The sequence below is a fragment of the Stegostoma tigrinum genome, chromosome 6 (assembly GCF_030684315.1).
Source record: "Stegostoma tigrinum isolate sSteTig4 chromosome 6, sSteTig4.hap1, whole genome shotgun sequence".
NCBI lineage: Eukaryota > Metazoa > Chordata > Chondrichthyes > Orectolobiformes > Stegostomatidae > Stegostoma > Stegostoma tigrinum.
Genome location: NC_081359.1, coordinates 105,287,502 through 105,307,588, shown reverse-complemented (window position 1 = coordinate 105,307,588; position 20,087 = coordinate 105,287,502). Strand labels below are relative to the sequence as shown.

At 42.7% G+C, this 20,087-nt stretch overlaps 1 protein-coding gene across 12 annotated transcripts in view; it reads right to left on the bottom strand.

Moving 5' to 3' along the window:
- sts (steroid sulfatase (microsomal), isozyme S) overlaps positions 1-20,087 on the bottom strand; it is a 108,643-nt gene that overhangs the window by 59,166 nt on the left and 29,390 nt on the right. For all 12 annotated transcript variants that reach the window (XR_007247745.2, XR_007247746.2, XR_007247747.2 and 9 more), the window contains exons 4-6: positions 18,144-18,266; positions 12,556-12,979; positions 1,991-2,127 (exon numbers count right to left, since the gene is read on the bottom strand). Coding sequence is in view for 9 of the 12 variants with exons in the window: in XM_048532693.2 (XP_048388650.1) it covers positions 1,991-2,127; positions 12,556-12,979; positions 18,144-18,266 (684 nt within the window). In the remaining 3 variants the exon portion in view is untranslated. The remainder of the gene's footprint in view (positions 1-1,990; positions 2,128-12,555; positions 12,980-18,143; positions 18,267-20,087) is intronic.

The window sequence follows — 20,087 nt, the reverse complement described above, 5'->3', positions numbered from 1 at the left end:
TAGTGTCCTGACTGCTGAGCCAGGAGGCCCGGGTTTAAGTCCCACCTGCTGCAGAAGTGCATCATAATGTCTCTGAACAGGGTGGTGAGGAAAATATCTTCAAGCAGCCCCTTTGTGGTGAAGGAGGAGTACTTCTGGGCCAGGAGGCTTGGGTTAAAGTCCCACCTGCTCTAGAGGTGTGTAATAACATTTTACAGTTAACCTTCTCAGAGATATCTAACCTGTATTATTGCATGCAGTAAGTTAGTATTAGAGCTTTATGAAAAATATTAGAGGACCCAGAGGATTCTTGTGGCACAGTGATGGTGTTCCTACTTCTGAGCCAGGAGGCCTGGGTTCAAGTCCTACCTACTGTAGAGGTGTGTAAAAACATCTCTGAAGAGGTTGATTGGAAAGTATCTTAAAGCATTCCTAAGGGCTCATGTGGCACTGTTGGTAATGCCTCAGCCTCTGGGCCAGGAGGCCCGGTTCAAGTCCTCCCTCCACCAGGCGGTGTGTAATAAAATCTCTGAACTCATTAATAAGAAATATCGTAAAGCAGGCCCAAGGGCTCTTGTCTCTCAGTGGTAGTGGCCCTATTTCTGAGCCAGAAGGCCCACACTCAAGTCCCAACTGCTCTAGAAATATAGAACATAGAACATTACAGGCCCTTCGGCCCTCAATGTTGTGCCGACCTATCATACCAATCTGAAGCCCATCTAACCTACTCTATTCCATGTATGTCCAATGATGACTTAAATGTACCTAAAGTTGCAGTCAAAGCGTTCCATTCCCCTACTACTCTCTGAGTAAAGAAACTACCTCTGACATCTATTCTATATCTTTCACCCCTCAATTTAAAGCTATGCCCCCTCGTGCTCACCGTCACCATCCTCGGAAAAAGGCTCTCCCTATCCACCCTATCTAACACTCTGATTATTTTATATGCCTCAAATGTGTAACAATATCTCTGAACAGGCTGGTTAGAAAATATCTTAAAGCAGACCCAGGGCTTTTTTGAAGAAATGGTAGTGTCCCCACCTCTGGAACAGAAAGCCTGAGTTCTCATCCCAGCTGCTCCAGTGGTATGCCCTAATCCGTCTAACCAAGTTTCTGAAGAAGGATCCAGACCCGAAAAGTCAGCTTTCCTGCTCCTCTGATGCTGCCTGGCCTGCTGTGTTCATCCAGCTCCACACCTTGTTATCTCAGATTCTCCTAATCAGCAGTTCCTACTGTCTCTGCTTAAAGAAGTGCCTACATTGTCACAGCACTATCATTTAGGTCTCTTCTGGTGCAGTGCTAGTGTCCCTGCCTCTGAATCAGGAGACCCAAGTTTAAGTCACATATGTAACAGAGGCATGTAACGACATCCCTTAGCAGGTTGACTAGAACGTATCACAAAGTAGACCCAAAGGGTTCTTGTGGCACAACAGTCATGTCCCTGCCTCTGGATCAGGAGTTCACATCTCACCGACTATAGAGCTGTGTAATAACAGCTCTCTACAGGCTGTTTAGAAAATACCATAGCGCAGACCCAGGGATGGATCTGCAGTACTGCCTATCCTGGGCTGAGACTAGCCTATGTACCCCCAAGAGCAGTGGCTGCATTTTGGTGTTCAACAATAAACAGTGTTTCTTTCCAGTGAGGCTTCATGAATTATTATATTGGTAGTGAGGGTCAAGAAAAGCTTTGGGCAGGTATTGGGAATGTCGCTGTTTAGAAACTGAAACCTTACGATGACGGTATGGAGGATTGCCCCAGTACTGGGGCATCTCACTGAATGGAGGTAATAGCCTTAGTTTCCTTAATTGGAAAGGCCTCCTTCTCTTGTATTTTGCAAAAAGAACAAATAGATACTCCAGGTTTACACCTTAATATATTACATAAGGTTTAAGGTTAGTTATAGTCACTGAGCGAGTCTGACGTTTGCCACAAATTTTGGATAAGCAGACATGGGCAAAAAGATTCGAACAAGAAAGCTGGAAAGTGTAGTTAAAACGCAACACCTACCTACACTCCAGTCCATCTCCTCCACGCTGTCACCATACAAGCCATGCTTACTTTTTCCTAAAAATTCTGGAGATGCATAGAGTGCCGTGTGGACAGGTATGAAAGACATAAAGAGCAGGAATGGACGGTCCGAGTTTCTGAAAAGTAAGAAGGCACAAAAGGGAATTCTGATTAGAGAAGTTAAATTAAGTGTGTATAACGGTGTACAATGCAAGTCCAGCTATATAGGAAGTAGTGCTACAAGTGGCACACGGGTCACAAATGAGATGATGGCCAATCGTATTTTTAGATGGGTTTCCCATTGACTGTCCCATGATAAATACCAATAAGTAAAACAGGGGTAGAAGTAGGTCCATTCAGGTCCTCAAACATGCTCAGCTATTCAATAGGATCAAAGTTGATCTATCTGTACTTTAAAATTCACATTTCCATTTATCTCTTAAAAAAGTGGTTCCTTTGCCAAATGAGGATCTAACTATTGTTGCTTTAAAAGTAGTTATTATTTAATTACCATGCCTATGGCCCTTGGAAGCAATTTCTCATTTCAGTCCTGAATGGGTGACTCATAATTTTAAAATAGTGCCCTTTAGTTCTAGACTGACCCACAAGAGGAAACATCTTCTCCACGTCTACAATTGTCAGTCCAATCAGGTTCTTGTACACTTCAATCAAGCCACTTCTTGTTTCCACTAGAGTTCAGAACAGCAAGTTTAGACGGATTAACTTATCTGCAAAAGTCAACCCACACATTTTAGGTATCAATCTAGTAAACCACATCTGGCCTACAATGATTTACACCCTTACTTAAATAAGAAACAAAAGCTACACACAATATTTGAGATGTGGTCTCAACAATGAACTGTATAACTAAAATTATGACATTCTTATCTTTATGTTTCGTTCCTGTCATGCTAAAGGACAGCATCCCGTTAGCGTTCTTGATTACATGCTGTACCTGCATACTAACTTTTTGGAACTCATGCACCAAAATACTTAAATCCATGCACCTCAGAGTTCTGCTGTCTTTCAAGAGTCACAGATCTATAGTACAGAGAAAGGTCCTTCAGTCCATTGCATCCCTGTCAGTCAACCACAAACACCTATCTATTCTCCAGCACTTGCTCCATAGTTTTGAATGCCTTGGCATTGCAAATACACATCTAAACACTAAAATGTTACGAAGGTTTCTGCCTCTAACACCCTTACAGGCAGTGAGTTCCAGATGTCCCCAGCCTCTGGGTGAAAAGGATTTTCCTCACATCTTACACTCACTTGTTTTCTTTTTAAATACCTGTAGAAGCTCTTGCTTGAACATTTCTAGTAAGCTTCTTCTCTTTGACCTGATTAGTCTTTCAGTTATTTTAATACTCTGACAAATAATCTCATTTGCCATTTGTCTATGTGCAGTTATGCTTTTTTCCCTAAGTTGGAAACTTTCCTTAACTTTGGTAGTTAACCATGAATGGTGGCTCCTCCTTTGGTTTCTTTCCTTGAAGTAGGAGTACACTTACTTTGAACATTCTGACATTTCCACTTAAGCATCTGCCATTGTGCCTCTATGGACATGTCTCCTAGTGCAGTCTGCAGTTCATTTCAGCTAGCTTAGCTTTCATGCCCACAAAGGTGGCATTAGTTAGGTTCGATCTATTAGGCTTAGTCTTCTCGCAATCTTCATCCTGTCAAACTAGAATTCAATTATGTTGTGGTTGTCACAGGTCCCTTAACTCTGAGGTCATTAGTTAATCCTGTCACATTACACAACACCAAGTGTAAAACAAACTCCTGTCTTGTTGAAAGTAAGAACTGCAGATGCTGGAGTCAGAGATAACACAGTGTGGAGGTGGAGGAACACAGCCGGCCAAGCAGCATCAGAGGAGCAGGAAAGTTGATGTTTCCGGTCAGGTCCCTTCTTCAGACCCGAAACGTCAACTTTCCTGCTCCTTTGATGCTGCCTGGCCTGCTGTGTTCATCCAGCGCCACTCTGTGTTATCTCTGCTCTCTTGCTGGTTCCAAAACATGCTGCTGTGATCAGTCTACCATCGCTTACTTTGCATCCTGAAGTTTAGTTCTACCCTGTCTCTTTCAAATGGTATTTTTTTGGCATGAAACATTAGATGAACCAATAGCATTCATGAGCCAATCTAAAATCCTCCTGTGCAGAAGACTAGGAGGCTAGTGAATATTGACCTTTCACTAATAAAGCAGCTTTTATTAGCCTCGGGGTAGAAAAAGGAATGGCGGGTTGTGGGAGGGGTAAGGATGCCCAAAATCCACGTTCGTGGAAATTTTAAAATAATTTGTGTAATAGATAGCTGCAGCAAGCTTTTTTGGCATTTTCACTGGGTTTCTGTGGAGAAAGTGAAAGGAACGAGGCGGACAGTGTAGTGATAAAACCATTTGGTACACTAGCCTTTAGCACAGGGTTAATCTTATAGAGGTTTATAAGATCATGACAGGCATGAGTAGGGAAAATAATCAAAGTCTTTTCCCAGGGTAGGGGAGTCCAAAACTAGAGGGGCATTGGCATAAGGTGAGAGGGGCAAGATTTAAGAGGGGCCTAAGGGACAGCATTTTCATGCAGAAGGTGGTGCGTGCATGGAATGAGGGGAAGTGGTGGAGGCTGGCACAATTACAGTATTTAAATGGCATCCAGATGGGTATATGAATAGGAAGGGTTTAAAAGGACATGGGCCAAATGCTGACAAATGGGATTAGATTTATTTACGATACCTGGTTGGCATGGATGAGTAGGATCAAAGGATCTGTTTCCGTGTTGTATATCTTTATGACTCTATGACTGCACATCGCGTCCTGATACATTTTTGCTCCAACTGGCTTGAAAGTAATTTATGTTGCTATGGTTCAGGTATATAATTCCCTAGTTAGATCACACACACACACACACACACACACACACACACACACACACACACACACACACACACACACACACACACACACACACACACACACACACACACACACACACAGAGGCATGCACGCACGCACACACGGTATCATGTGAGCAGTTGTAGGCACCATGTCTTAGGAAGGAAACCGTGCAACATGATACCCGGACTCTGAGGGTTAAATTACAAGAAGAGATCACATACTTAAGTTTCATTCTCTACAATTTTGAAAGAGGTGGTTTGATTGAAGTTTTCGACATTGCAAAGAAAACTATTACTTTCTGTCCGACAGACCAACTTCCACTGTTCATGGAATCAAGCAATTGGTTGTGTAGATTAATGCTTCAATCCAGAGGAATAAAATTAGCCACTATGTCTCCACAGAAATGATCATAGAAGTTTGCAAACCTGATGGAGAAACGGCAATTGATGCTCAGAAAACTGTTAATTTGGAATCTTGCCTAAGTAAGATTTTTGCTAACAAGAGCTATAGAGGAATCCATGAACGATTGAACCACACAAGGACCAGGAAATGGCCATTTCCAACAAGAATGAATCCAAACATCTTCACTTGACATACACTGATAAACTCATTGCTGACCTGCCTATCATCAACATCCCTTGGGTTACTATTGACCAGAAAGGTAACTGAGTCAGCCATAACTACAGTGGTTACAGGAGCAGCACTAGGCTGGGAATTCTGTGGCGATAATTTGTTTCCAGACTTCCCAGGGCTATTCACAGCATAGTAGATAAGTATACAACAGAGGAAAGGATAGGAAGATATGATAATCGGGTTACAAAGAGCTAGTGGGGGCTGGCTGTTGTGGACCAGTTGGGTTGAATAGCCTCTTTCTGTTCCTTTGATGTAACTCTATGTATAATATAAACTTTGGACTATTAGTATGTAAATCAAAATATTATGATGGACAATAAAATGTTAGAGAAGGCACCAAATTGGTGTGTACAAAACGTATTGACATTCACAGATCAAACAGCTTTCTGGATAAGCCTCCAAACAGGAATGGCCTGAGCTATTGACATTGAAGTAATTTCTTCAAGCGACTGAGCCAATTCACCTCGTCCAAGGCAATTTCCTCTTACTTAGCCATTTTCCCTCTCATCATCAGCAATCAAACAAAACAATTAAAGGTAAGATACAGTCACCATAATCTTATTGGACTATAGGGCTGTTCTCTTTCCAACAGAAGCTAAATTATATATCTTTTTCTCCATAACGAGACACTGGCTGCAATCTATCCACTTAAAGAACTGAGATAAAGAACTTGACTGAGCTGCAATCCATCTACTTTCCTGCATAAACCAATTTCAAGTAAACCAGCCACACTTTGCAACTATTGAGTGAGAAGACAGGCTTACAAATATATTGTGCCTTTCACAACCTCAGTTTTTTGCAAAACACCTTGCCATCAAAGTGTAATTTGCATACAGTGTAGGTACAGAGTATATAACATTCAAAAGTATTCTCTATTGCAATGTTAGAAATGAGGAAGGGTAACCCGACCTGAAACGTTAGCTCTGATTCCTCACAGATGCTGCCAGACCTGCTGAGCTTTTCCAGCAACTTCTGTTTTTGTTTCTGATTTACAGCATCTGCAGTTCTTTCAGTTTTTATTTAGAAATGTGGCATCTTATTTGCCGTAGCAATCTCTCAACAACAACATTCATGATAATTAACCAAGAACCCTATTTCTTTTCGATGATATTGGTTGAGCGTTAAATATTGGTCAGGACACCAGGCAGACCTCCTCTGATCTTCAAAATAGTGCTGCGGGATCTTTTATAACCAGCTAAGGAAACATCTTGCCCAAAGTCAGCACTACTGACACTTCCTGAATAACACACACTGGAATATCATCCTGGAGTTTGTGCTCGAGTCTCCTGAGAGACAGTGGGATCTTTCTGCATATGTCTAGGAGGTGGAGAGAAACAGAGGAGAGAGAAGAGAAAATAGCAGGCTCCCAGTTTCCAGATGGACTGTTGCACAAGTGTGCATTTGTTGATATTCAGGGAGGAAAGGATAAAGCATAAGTGCCTTTCATTGTCGAGGACGTGAGCTACAATTGTGGTCCAGGGTTACACACGAGGACTTGCTATTATAGCCAATGTAATTGATCGGGGCTTCAGCTGTAGTCAGCGATCCAGTCATAGTAGTAGCTTCCATAGTCTGCAGAGGGCGATAGGGCTGCTCTCGCATTAGAAAGAGACATGACTGGTGGTGGTTTAACCCAAGGGTGACCACACCTCAGGCAAGGGGCAAGAGAATGTCAGACCTCCATGATGACCCCAGCTGGCGCAGGAAGTGAGCCTGGACTGTTGGCATCCCTCTGCATCGCAAACCAGCCATCCAGTCCATTGAGCTAATGGGCTCTTAGAGGTCCAGAGTGCTTTGTATAGCAGTCACTTACGTAAGTTAGAGAGAACAGAGGGAATGATACCTCTGTAGTTTGAAGAGGACTATCTTTCAGAATGGGCAACAGTTGGTTATGCTGTTCATGTAGTCCTACATCACCAACCCTTGCATGGAAGAAAAATGGCAATCTGAAAGAAAAACAGAAGATGCTGGAAATACTTTGCAAGGGTTCGTATATAAGAAAGAGAAAGTGGAAGATTTAGATGATAATTGACTGAAACATAGAAGTGGGGACAGGGGGCTACAGTATGCAAGAGGAAAGTTAGAGACAAATAAAGAAATTGGTAATACCAGTAACATCAGACTGTGGAGTGTAATCCTTGTCTGGTATTTGGAGCTTCTTACCATAAGGCTTTGGGAAAACATAAAGACTTCAAAGCAAAACTAACATCAGGGAATTGCAATTTCAGAGGAAATGGGTATCAGAAGCTGTTTGCCAGTAACAATAGCCTCACTGATTACCAACAGAAATATGTTACCAATAGCATAGCTGTGGTACTGATGCTGATTATAATCTGACATCACGAGAGGAGACTGGCCAAACCACAGACGACTCTAACCCATTGGTTTCTAGTTGAAACACTTTCTGAAGTGGTGGAAGCAATGATGCGGAGTTAAAAAAAAAGATATGACACCCCAACTGATGTCTGCGCCCAGAATCAAGAATCTCTGAAGGACAGTTCGGAGGGGACATCAAGAAACATCAGCAAAAAGCAAGGAAAGATAGATCAGACCAGCTTTCAAAACTGAGGAGCTGAATGTGCCACAGTTATGATTGAGATTTAGGTTTATTTAATATTGCCGCTTATACCTTGGTACAGTGAAAATTGTATAATGTTGCCACACTCCAACTCCATCTTGGATTTACAGAATAGGTTGTACATATGGCAAAACACTGAATAATAGTAAATTGATCTTAACAATATTGAAACAACTTCAAAAGTTCATCTTTCCCTCTCCATAGACTTCATCCTCTCGGGGGTGAATTCCATTCCTCAAATTGAGGTTGTACAAGCATGAGTCATTTCTTGTATAACCAGTGACAGCAAAAATCTTGAATTAACTAAGTACAAGACATCCACTTCTCTCTCTCTCTCTAACTCTGAAATTGGTTTTCCGTGCATTATATTTAGGAGGTTACCATGAAGGGCTCTTTTTCTTAACGTCTCCCCTCTGGTGACCCTTAGGATACACCACCACCAGTTGCATCCTTCTGAAAGAACGGCCCTAAGGTCTCTGTGGTGGCTTTAGCTTCTTCTTTTTAGAATAAAAACATTGCAAGAGATTGTGAGGGTGGGAGGGTGATGAGGAAAGGAAGAGGAAAAATCTCGCAGTGTAGTCCCTACCACTGAGCCATAAGCTTTGGTTTGGAATCTCTCTCTCCACAATTTGATGAGCTAGAAAAGTGCATTCACCTTCCAGAGATTGTGGAGGTCTGGGAAGAAGGAAAGTATCGGAGGCAGGATTTGGTACTTCATTGCAGGTTACAGAATTTCTGATCGATATGTTCCAGTTACTGATAAAATCAAAGGACGTGGGGTACTGGAGGAAAATGATAGATGATCGGTCATGATTTGGTTGAAAAGCCTCACAGCTGAATAGCTTTCTCCTGCTTGTATATTCTTATCTTTGTAAGGTCAGAAGTCACACGACTCCAGGTTATAGTCCAATGGGTTTATTTGAAAATTGCAGATTTTGGAATGTTGCTGAAGTTCACCTAGCAAAGGAGCAGCGCTCTGAAAACTTGTGATTTCAAATAAACCTGTTGGACTGTCACCTAGTGTCATGAGACTTCTGACTTTGTCCAGCCCAGTCCAAAACTGATACTTCCACATGACGGCTTAGCCATATGGCCAAGAAGGTAGATTACAAGCTGCAAACTCTACAAGCAGTAAGTGTGAGAGACTCTCTTGGTCAGCCACGTCTGTTGCAGAATGGTAACCTTCAAACCACAGCCTCTAGCGACAGGCTAGAGAACTGCCCCAGGTGAAAAAAAAACAAATTAATCATGGAAACATGTGTAGGCAGATACTCTGTCTGCCTCATAGGTCACTAATTGTGATAACAGAAAAAAAAATAGAAACTTTTATCGCAGAGATAAAAATAAGAAAGCCAGAGAGTGATGTGCAGAGAGAGACATGCAAGGCAGCAAAAGAGACAGAAAATGAGTGAACTGTGGGAAATATGAGCATGAACAGAAAAGGAAACCTGCAAAGCATAAAAAAGAATGTAAAGTGATAGCCAGAGAATGAACATGAGTGCAAGAAAAACAGAGGATAACAACAATAATTTAGAACTAGTTACTGCAGACTCCATAGGCCTCTCAAAGTGGTGGGTGAGACCTGCATCGTATGCCCATTTTTGACAGCTCCCGCACTGGCTGGTATGAAAAAGGGGTGAATAATTGGGTGCCTTCCCAAACGAGTGGGTGATCCACTCCTCCAAGTGGGGGAGTTAGGAGAGGAAACAGTTTTGCTGTGTCTGCCTTAGTGAAGAAACTCAGTTTTCAACTCAATCTGGTCACCCTTTGAACTTCTAAACTGAAACGGAACAAAAGCCAAGTTTGTGCCAACTTGCTATCACGATGACCACATCATTTTAATTCTCTTTATTTTGGACTTGGGCTAAAAATAGGATACACTGTTTGAAACCAAGATGGATGCAGTTTAGAAAATTCTTTACTGGAGCACACTGTAAGTTGCACACAATGTTCTTTTTTCGTGGGATAATGAGCCTGGCTCACATTAAAGGAAAGCAGAACTTCACGCTAAGTTGAAACAGATCACATTTTCGCTGTAGTAACAGCCTTAACTCAGTGTGAATGTTACAAATTTTTAGATTAAACATAAACGCTCTTGAATGGTCTCCACAAGTTAACCTAGTTACATCCATTATTTTGTGCTTTTAAACCAATAGAATGTGAGAGCACTTGGCAAGAGAGGAAACAGTGAACACAGGAGTTGACAATTTATTGATTGTCAGTTATAAAATTGCAGATAAAAGCCAGATAAATGTAACAGATGCGACAAACTAGCTTTGAGCTGGACTTCATGTCAAATTTGCATAGCCCTGTGGAGTATAAAGAATATCATAGAGTCACAGAGGTTTACAGTCTATTGAGTTTGTGCCAGTCAAAACCAGCTACCTATCTATTCTCATCTCATTTTCCAGCACTTGCCCTGTAGTCTTGTGTGCCTTGGTCTTTGCAAACAGTTCAGGATCAGATTTCAGAAATGATTAATTTGATTTTGACATTTCTGAAGTGACTAGCCTTGAAGCAGATTGTTTCTGTCAGGCAAATTTCTGTCAATTGAATCCAAACGTCTGTTGGACTAAACGCCTCCTGTCCCCCACTTAAAAGTGATTAAAGTGAGTTTAAAGTTTGAATGTTTAAAGTGAGCAAATATGTTCAAGGGTAGGCTAGACTAACACACAAAGGAGAAAGAGATCACAATGTGAGGAAAGCAAAGAGGAGGTGCAAGTCAAAGATGGACTGGTTGGGCGAAATGGCCTGTTTCTGAGCAGTTGATCCTAGGTAATGTAGAAAGGTGCTGTTCATAAAATGACTGGGCTTCAGCTTATTCCAGATAAGCAAAAAATTCATAAAATAGGTCACAACTGGTATATTTATGGTCCCTGTAATTTAGCACATCAAGTAATCAAATAAAATTTATCATCAAGCCACACATGAAGACAGGTGCCCAAATGCTTGATCAGAGAGGTCTGGAAGGAGGCAGGTGGATAGGCAGAGAGGTTTAGGAATGAAATTGCAGAGCTCAGGAACCAGAAAGCAGGAGCAACAGCTGCCAACGGTGAACCACAGAAAACCCTAGGGTTTGCAAGAAGCAGAGTTGGAAGAGAACAGAGGTCTGAGGTGTGGGACTGGAGTGGTCACAGACAGAAGGAGAGGTGAGACCTCTGGATTTGAACTCATGTCCTCAGAATTTGTTGGATTCTGGATTATTAGTACGGTGACATTGTTGGAGCAGCAGATAGGGAAGAGATCGCTCGGAGAATGCTGCAGAATATGGATAGATTGGAGAGTTTGGCAGAGAAATGGCAGATGGAGTTCAATCCAGGCAAATGTGAGGTGATGCATTTTGGAAGATCCAATCCAAGAGTGAACTATACAGTAAATGGAAAAGCCCTGGGGAAAATTAATGCCCAGAGAGATCTGGGTGTTCAGGTCCATTGTACCCTGAAGGTCGCAAAGCTGGTCGATAGAGTGGTCAAGAAGGCATAAGGCATGGTTTCATTCATCGGATGGGGTATTGAGTACAAGAGTTCGCAGGTCATGTTACAGTTGTATAGCATTTTGGTTCGACCACATTTGGAGTACTGCGTACAGTTCCGGTTGCCACATTACCAAAAGGATGTTGATGCTTTGGAGAGGGTACAGAGGAGGCTCACCAGGATGTTGCTTGGTATGGAGGGTGCTGGTTATGAAGGGAGGTTGAGTAGATTAGGATTATTTACATTGGAAAGACGGAGGTTGAGGGGGGACCTGATAGAGGTCTACAAAATCATGAGAGATACAGACAGGTTGGATAGCAAGAAGCTTTTTCCCAGAATGGGTGATTCAATTACTAGGAGTCATGATTTCAAGGTGAGAGGGGAGAAGTTTAAGGGAGATATACGTGGAAAGTTCTTTACGCAGAGGGTGGTAGGTGCCTGGAACACATTGGCAGCGGAGGTGTTAGAGGCAGGCACGATGGCATCATTTAAGATGTATCTAGACAGATACATGAATGGGCAGGGAGCAAAGGGATACAGATCCTTGGAAAATAGACGACAGGTTTAGATAGATGATCTAGATCGGCACAGGCTTGGAGGACCGAAGGGACTGTTCCTGTGCTGTAATTTTCTTTGTTCTTTGTTATTTGTCACAATGCCACAATCTGTCCTGACATGGATTCCAGATCATGGATTGCAAGGTAGGAAGTTAGGCAAGAGGGCTTTGGAGTTTGAAGACTGGAGTTCAGAACGCAAGCTCCTGATGGTTATTCAGTAAATGTCCTTGGAGACTGCACAAGGCAATTTGCACATTCATTATCTGGGTGAACAGCGATGAGGAAAAATTTTTATTTCAAAGGCCTGAAAGTCTTTGAAATTCCCTTCCTCAAAAGGCAGTGTAAAATCAACTCCTTAAGAATCATTTCAACTCTGATTGGAGTAAGACAACGTATCGAGGATAATAACATGGATGGGGTCACATCTCCTACCGTTCCATGAAGCTTGTGGCCTCTTTGGTCATTCTCTGTGTAAGGTTCTCACATGAAAAAGGCTGCTGAATGATTGTCCAGTTCCTCATCAGGATGCAGTTGAGGTTGCGAAATTGGGAGAAGAAAAGCAATACGACAGCGAGTAACAGAGCCACAGCCAGAAGGATGAAACCCAGAGCTCTCCACGGCACTCTCACAAGCTGGAGAAAGTTCAGCAGCAGCAGTGTGAAGAGGGACAGAGTCACAGTCTGGATCGTGGTGCGCACTGTACTCCGGGACCCCACACCGATGACGTTGCCTCCGTTGGGTTTGCAGTTACGTAGGTTGGTCAACGGAAGGCCATAAAAATAGTCAAAACCGTGGCGGAGTGGATGGTGACAATGATCTTCACTCGATTCACAATTTAAACCAAGGTGCCACTTCCCTGAAAGACAAGAACATAGGACATAAAGAACAAAATCATATTTATGGGGAGGCAATGGCACAGTGGAATTACCGCTGGACTGTTAGTCCAGACACCCAGATAACTGTCTGGGTACCCAGGTTCATATCCTGCCATGGCAGATGATGGAATATGAATTCAATGAAGTATCTGGAATTAAGAATCAAATGAAAACCATGAATCGATTGTCAGAAAAACCCATGTGGTTCACCAATGCCCTTCAGGGAAGGAAACAGCCATCCTTACCTGGTCTGACCTACCTGTGACTCCACGCCCAAAGCAATGTGCTGGACTCTTAACTGCCCTCTGGGCAATTAGGGATGGGCAATATACGCTGCCTGGCCAGTGATGCATGCTCTCCCATGAATGAATAGAAAAAAAGATTACAATTTATGTATTCACAAACCTGCCTGCCCTGGTCGACCCATTCTCTCCGCCTGCTCCTGGCCCACCGAACTCATCTCCACCTATCTGGACTCCATTTTCTCCCACTTGGTCCAAGAAATCCCTACCTATGCCTGTGACACCACCCACGCCCTCCACTTCCTCCAGAACTTCCAATTCCCCAGTCCCCAACACCTCATTTTCACGATAGACATCCAGTCACTATACACCTGCATTCTCCATGCAGATGGCTTAAAGGCCCTCTGCTTCTTACTGTCCTGCAGGCCTGACCAGTCCCCCTCCATGACACGCTTATCTGTTTAGCCGAATTCATCCTCACCCTCAACAACTTCTCTTTTGATTCCTTCTGCTTCCTACAGATAAAGGTGGTGGCCATGGGTACCTGCATGGGCCCAAGCTATGCCTGCCTCTTTGTAGGTTACGTGGAACAATCCCTCTTCCATACCTGTACTGGCCCCAAACCCCACCTCTTCCTCCGTTACATTGTTGATGGTATCGGCGCTGCCTCATGCTCCCACGAGGAGCTCGAACAGTTCATCCACTTCACCAACACCAACCTTAAGTTCACCCGGGCCATCTCCAACACATCCCTCACCTTCCTGGACCTCTTGGTCTCCATCTCAGGCAACTACCTAGATACCGACATCCATTTCAAGCCCACCAACTCCCACAGCTACCTAGAATACACCTCCACCATCCTGCAAAAATCCCATCCCCTATTCCCAATTCCTTTGCCTCCATTGCATCTGCTCCCAGGATGAGGTATTCCACTCCCATACATCTCAGATGTCCTCGTTCTTCAAGGACTGCAACTTCGCCCACTCAGTGGTCAAGAATGCCCTCGACCGTGTCTCCCGCATTTCCCGCAACTCTTCCCTCACACCCTGTCCCCGCAGTAACCACCAAAAGAGAATCCCCCTCGTCCTCACGTACCACCCCACCAACCTCTGGATCCAACGCATCATCCTCCGACACTTCCACCATCTGCAATCCAATCCCACTACCAAAGACATTTTTCTCTCCCCGCCCTTGTCTGCTTTCCGGAGGGACCACTCTCTGCATGACTCCCTTGACCACTCCACCCCACCACACCCGGCACTTTTGAAGCTTGGGGACCGCTTTGCAGAACACCTCCGCTCGGTTCGCAATAAACAACTGCACCTCCCAGTCGCGAAGCATTTTAACTCCCCCTCCCATTCCTCAGACGACACATCCATCCTGGGCCGCTTGCAGTGCCACAATGATGCCACCCGAAGGTTGCAGGAACAGCACCTCATGTACCGCTTGGGAACCCTGCAGCCCAATGGTATCAATATGGACTTCACAAGCTTCAAAATCTCCCTCCCTTACCATATCCCAAAACCAGTCCAGCTTGTCCCCGCCTTCCTAACTTCAAACCCCACCCCCATCTCCTACCTCCTAGACTCATCCCGGTCCCTTGACCTGTCCGATCTCCCTGGACTGACCTATCCCCTCCCTAACTCCCCACCTACACTCACTTTTACTGGCCCCATCCCTGCCACTTTGACCTGTCTGTCTCCTGTCCACCTATCTTCTCCTCTATCCATCTTCTATCAACCTTCCCCCTCTCTCCCTATTTATTTCAGAACCCCCTTCCTATCCCCCATTTCTGAAGAAGCGTCTAGGCCCGAAATGTCAGCCTTCCTGCTCCTCTGATACAGCTTGGCCTGCTGTGGTCATCCAGTTCCACACCTTGTTATCTCAGATTCTCCAGCATCTGCAATTCCTGCTATCTCAGTTAATGGATAATGGCTGTTTCCAGTAATCTGTTGTAGCGATGTGGGTCAAGATACGTGCATTGACCAGGTCGCCACACAGGAATTTCATAAACTGCTGTGAAATAAAGCCATTTACATTCTTTACATCCTTTTTATTCACCTAAAAGGGCAGTCAGGGTCTTGGTTTAACATTGCACCTGAAAGAGAATCTGGCCAGGTGTGTAGTCCTCCCTCCCCACTAGATCAGACTGTCAGCTTGATTTATAAGCCAGGATTAGACTTGGAGGTAAGAATCCCATTAAATGTACCATGGCTCTACCAAGGAACAAGAGTGGGCCCTCCAGCCTCCCAAACCCCCTCCACTGCTGGATGAGATCAGAATTATCCACACTTCAGCAACCATTTCCCTAGGATTCTTTGATTCACTTATCCAGCAAGAATGGATCAATTTCAGACTTCAGTCGAGCCATGAGCTGTATTTTCAGAGCGCAGAATTCCAGGTTTCCTTTGCTCTTTGTGTAATAAAAAAAATGCCATCTAATTTCTCAGATAACAAGGTGTAGAGCTGGATGAACACAGCAGGTCAAGCAGCATCAGAGGAGCAGGGAGGCTTTTGTTTCGGGCCTAGACCATTCTTCTGAAGAAATGGCCTGAAACGTCAGCTTTCCTGGTCCTCTGATGCTGCTTGGCCTGCTGTGTTCATCCAGCTCTACACCTTGTTATTTCAGATTCTCCAGCATCTGCAGTTCCTACTATCTTTGAAACCATCTAATTTCTCTCTTGAATTGCCCTGTTTAAGACGGTGGCCCATCTGTGCCCTTGTTCTAAGTCCCTTTATTAAAGGAAATAGTTTCTATGCATCTTCCCGATTCGTTTCTATTGTCATTTAAAACACCGCTCACCCAGAATAGCAAAGTTCTTTACTGCCGGATATATTGAGTGTTTTCACCATTTTGTGCTTAATTTGTAATAATTTCAGATTAATTTCAAATTTCCAGCATCTGCAGGATTTTGCTTCTGGCGAATGGCTTTCTGATCAGGTTAACTGAAAAGGGGTGCGATGAGATTCGTGTGGAGCAGACTCCAGTATGAATCAACTCAGCTAAGTGGTCATTTTGTGTGCTATAAATTCCATGGGAATCACATAGTGTAATAAAAGGTTTATATCATATCTTGGGATATAGCTTTTAAAATAGAGACTGATGGATGTGGGCCAGCTCTGTGAATGTATTTTTTTTTGAACAGGTCAGAACATCATTTGAAATAATGATCTAAGCACATCAATTCTAAGAAGGCAAGCGTAGTCCAGTGTCTGGGAGAATCGTTGCAGCGGTACCAAATGGAATGTTTACATTGCTGAGTGTACAATACGTCAGAAATGCCCAAAGCGTTTGGTTTAGACTTTAGGACAGAAAGTTCACGGTCTCAGTTCAGTGGAGCTGGCAGCTCAGTTCAGAAGGGAGACAAGTTTCTCCTGGTCGGTGAATTTTAGTTTTAGAGAGCCAGATGAAGCATTGTTAGATTTTTTTCATTCATTCACGGTGCAACGATTCTCCCAGACACTGGATATTAGTAAACCAGCTGGATTTTTCTGACAATTGACAATGGATTCATAGTCATCGTTAGACTGTTAATTTCAGATATTTATTGAATTCAAATTTCACCATCTGCCGTGGTGGGATTCAAACCCGGGTCCCCAGAACATTATCTGGGTCTCTGCATTAACAGTCCACTAGGCCACTGCCTCCCTTAGTGTGCAGAACATGCAAAATCTGAGAGCTTGTACAGACATTTTCAAGTTATTAGAATTGAAAAAGTTTAGACTGTCAGAATTGCAAAAGCAGACTTGGAAAGGAATAAAAGAATTGCCTTTGCAGTCCAAACACAAGAAACCAGGAGAAGTCAGTTAGGTAAAAACCCGAAGAGATGAGACATGAGTGAAATTTCTCTGGAATTGAGTATCTGTCAAGGGGCAGTCTTGGGAAACAGGTTGGAACTTTGTTTTGCTGTTTGTTAAGTTCTAACTTTTGTGTATTTTTTTCATTGTGCAAAACTTATACGTTGTTAAAGGACATCTGAAGCCTCACGTGAATATTTGCTGTCACTAACGGCACACAAACCAACTGCAAAAATTAAACACATGATCTATCAAGGCAGGTTTTGTTCTAGGATCTGACTTGTCGTCAATTGTAACTGCCAGCTAGAATCATTAAGAAAAGGTTTTGATTAATTAGGAAAAGAAACACAACATGAAAAGTTGGCTCGTTAAGTTTGCTAATTTCTACAGATCTCTTGCAATCAATACAATTTCATCCTGAGAGAGGTAATTGGGCTGGCATTTCTTGAATTCAACATAAAGTTTCTTCAACAAAACAAAAATCCTGCTGATAACAGAACATTTTCCTCCTCGTAGTGACTTGGAGACAGCAAGGACTGCAGATGCTGGAATCCAGAGTTGATAAATGTGAAGCTGGAAAAGCATAGCAGGTCAGACAGGATCCGAGGAGCAGGAAAGTCAATGTTCCGCCAGACAGCTCCTCGGATCCTGTCTGACCTGCTGTGCTTTTCCAGCTTCACATTTATTGAGTTCACTTTCCTCCTTGTGTGTTAATGAGGTATTTTTACTGGCGACAGAGTTAAAATAGGACAATTGCTCATGCATACCATCAAGGGGTAATTACATATAATTTCATTATTATAAGCCATTCAATGGTTTTCACAGAGCAGTAACATCGTGTAACATTACATAAGACAATTTAAAACCAATACCATGAAAATATGCTTGAAAAACAGAAGTTATTATTTTAAGAGTCCATTAATGAAACTTGAGAACCTCATGTTTCAAGCAGCATTACCTGACTGTCATCTGAAGAAATGACTGGGATGGTTAAAACGGTAGTTATGTCGGGTAGAGGGTGGAAATAAATGGGAGAGCGACCAAAAAAAACGAGGTTTGCCTGGAAGGTTGAAGGTATGAATACCAACGGCCTGTTATCTCTTACCAACAAGCCCAGTGGAATAACCTTGCTCTTTCAACAGCTTGACGAAGGTTGTCTCATTTGTAGGAAGTCCGCCTGACCCAGCTGCAAAAATGTAGACGCCTATTCTTTGGTAGCTGGTCATTCCTGAAAACAAGAGAACAGATTTTGTCCATTAGTTTTAAAGATGTGTGCATATTGAACAAATATAACTGTGTATTCCCAAAGCCATTCCTCACAGTATGTTGGATGACATACTGAAGTATAATGACAGGAGCATTAAGCCAAAAAACTACAGTCTGAGGTACTGAAGGGCATCAATGCATAAATTAGTTTGTTACATTTTAGGTGACAATGTTTAATTTGTTGCACTTTCCCCATGACTAGTTAAAGGTTTCCAAGTACTCTACACAAGTGGTTACATGCAAGTGCTATTGAAGACAGGGTAGTCAATGAGATTACTCCTGTTCTTCAGTTGATGCTGTCAAACACATATCCTGGATAATGATAACAAGTGTGAGAATACTGACTGATTTTTACAAGCTTGAGCTGTGAGTAGCGGTATGGTGAAGTTATGTATAGAGGAACCTTTATAACTTAACTATTATTCTAAACAGGATCAACTAACCCACAGACCAGGATCAGCTAGAAGATCCAAGGATTACAATCTATTTTATTGATCGGCATAGATTTGGGAGAGGTGACCGGGTGTGCAATTCCTTGAAAGGATTTAGCTGTAACTAGTGAAACACTACTACAGACCTGTACTTGGTCTTTAGCTTTTACAATCTTCATTAATGACCTGATGACGAGCTTTACTTTAAGATATTCGAGTTTACCCACTATAGAAAGTTAGGTGGAAAAGTAAGCAGTGAAGAGGACACCCAGAAGAATAATAATAGACTCGGTGAATGGGCAAAAATTAGCAGATGGAATATAATGCCTTGAAGTATAAAGTTATCAGTTAGGCAAGAAATTAGAAAGAAATAATATTTTTTGAATTGTTAGAGAATGAGAAATGATTGCATTCACAGGGACCTTGGCATCCTGATACTTGAGTCACATGTAACTACAACAAGCATGAGAAAGACAAATTGTATATGATATTTTGCTACAATGGGTTTTCAGTATAAGGGTAATGAAGTCATACAACAATTATAGAGGGCATTGGTGAGGATACACCTAGAGAGCTGTTTACATCTTTGATCTCCTTCCTGTATAGAGATTAAAATGAACATTCCTTGTACTGGTTCATGGTAGGAGACTGTTGTCCTCAGCATAAAGTGAGTAGTTTAGGGCCATGTTTCCTGTAGTATGGAAGAATGAAAGATGATCAAAATAAAATTTTAAGTTCGTAATGGACACAAATGGGTAACTGCTGAGAGAATGCTTACCTCAGCTCGGGAATCTAGAACATAGAGTCAAAGGCTCAGAACAAGAGGTTAGCCATTTAGGACTAAGGTACAGAAATATTTCTTTACTCTCAGAGGTGTGAATCTTTGGAGTTTACTATCCAAAGGGCTGTTGATGTTCACATGTTGAAAAGATCGAAGGCTGGATTGGATACATTTTTGGGAACTAAGGAAATTGAGGGATGTGGGGATGAAATGGAAGATGATCAGCCATGATCCCTAGTGAATGGCAGAGCTGATCAAATGTTAAAATTGCTGATTGCATCTCGTTTATTGTTTGATTCTGTATGGTGTGTGAAATGGATACGAGTGGGATTAGTAGACAGGAAGTATATAGAATGCTGGGCACAGCTAGTTAGATATTAAATACCACCTATTACTGTAAGAGAGTCATTATCCACTTTAAAAAACACTGAAACACGTAGTTTGCTGAAACTTTAAAGTGGCAGACAGAAAACCTCCTCTCAGGGGAGGTCTTTTCCAGTTGGAAGATAAGTTTCCGGGATCATTAGAAAATTCAGCATTTGAAAATCTCTTGGAGTACTGTCTGTGTTAG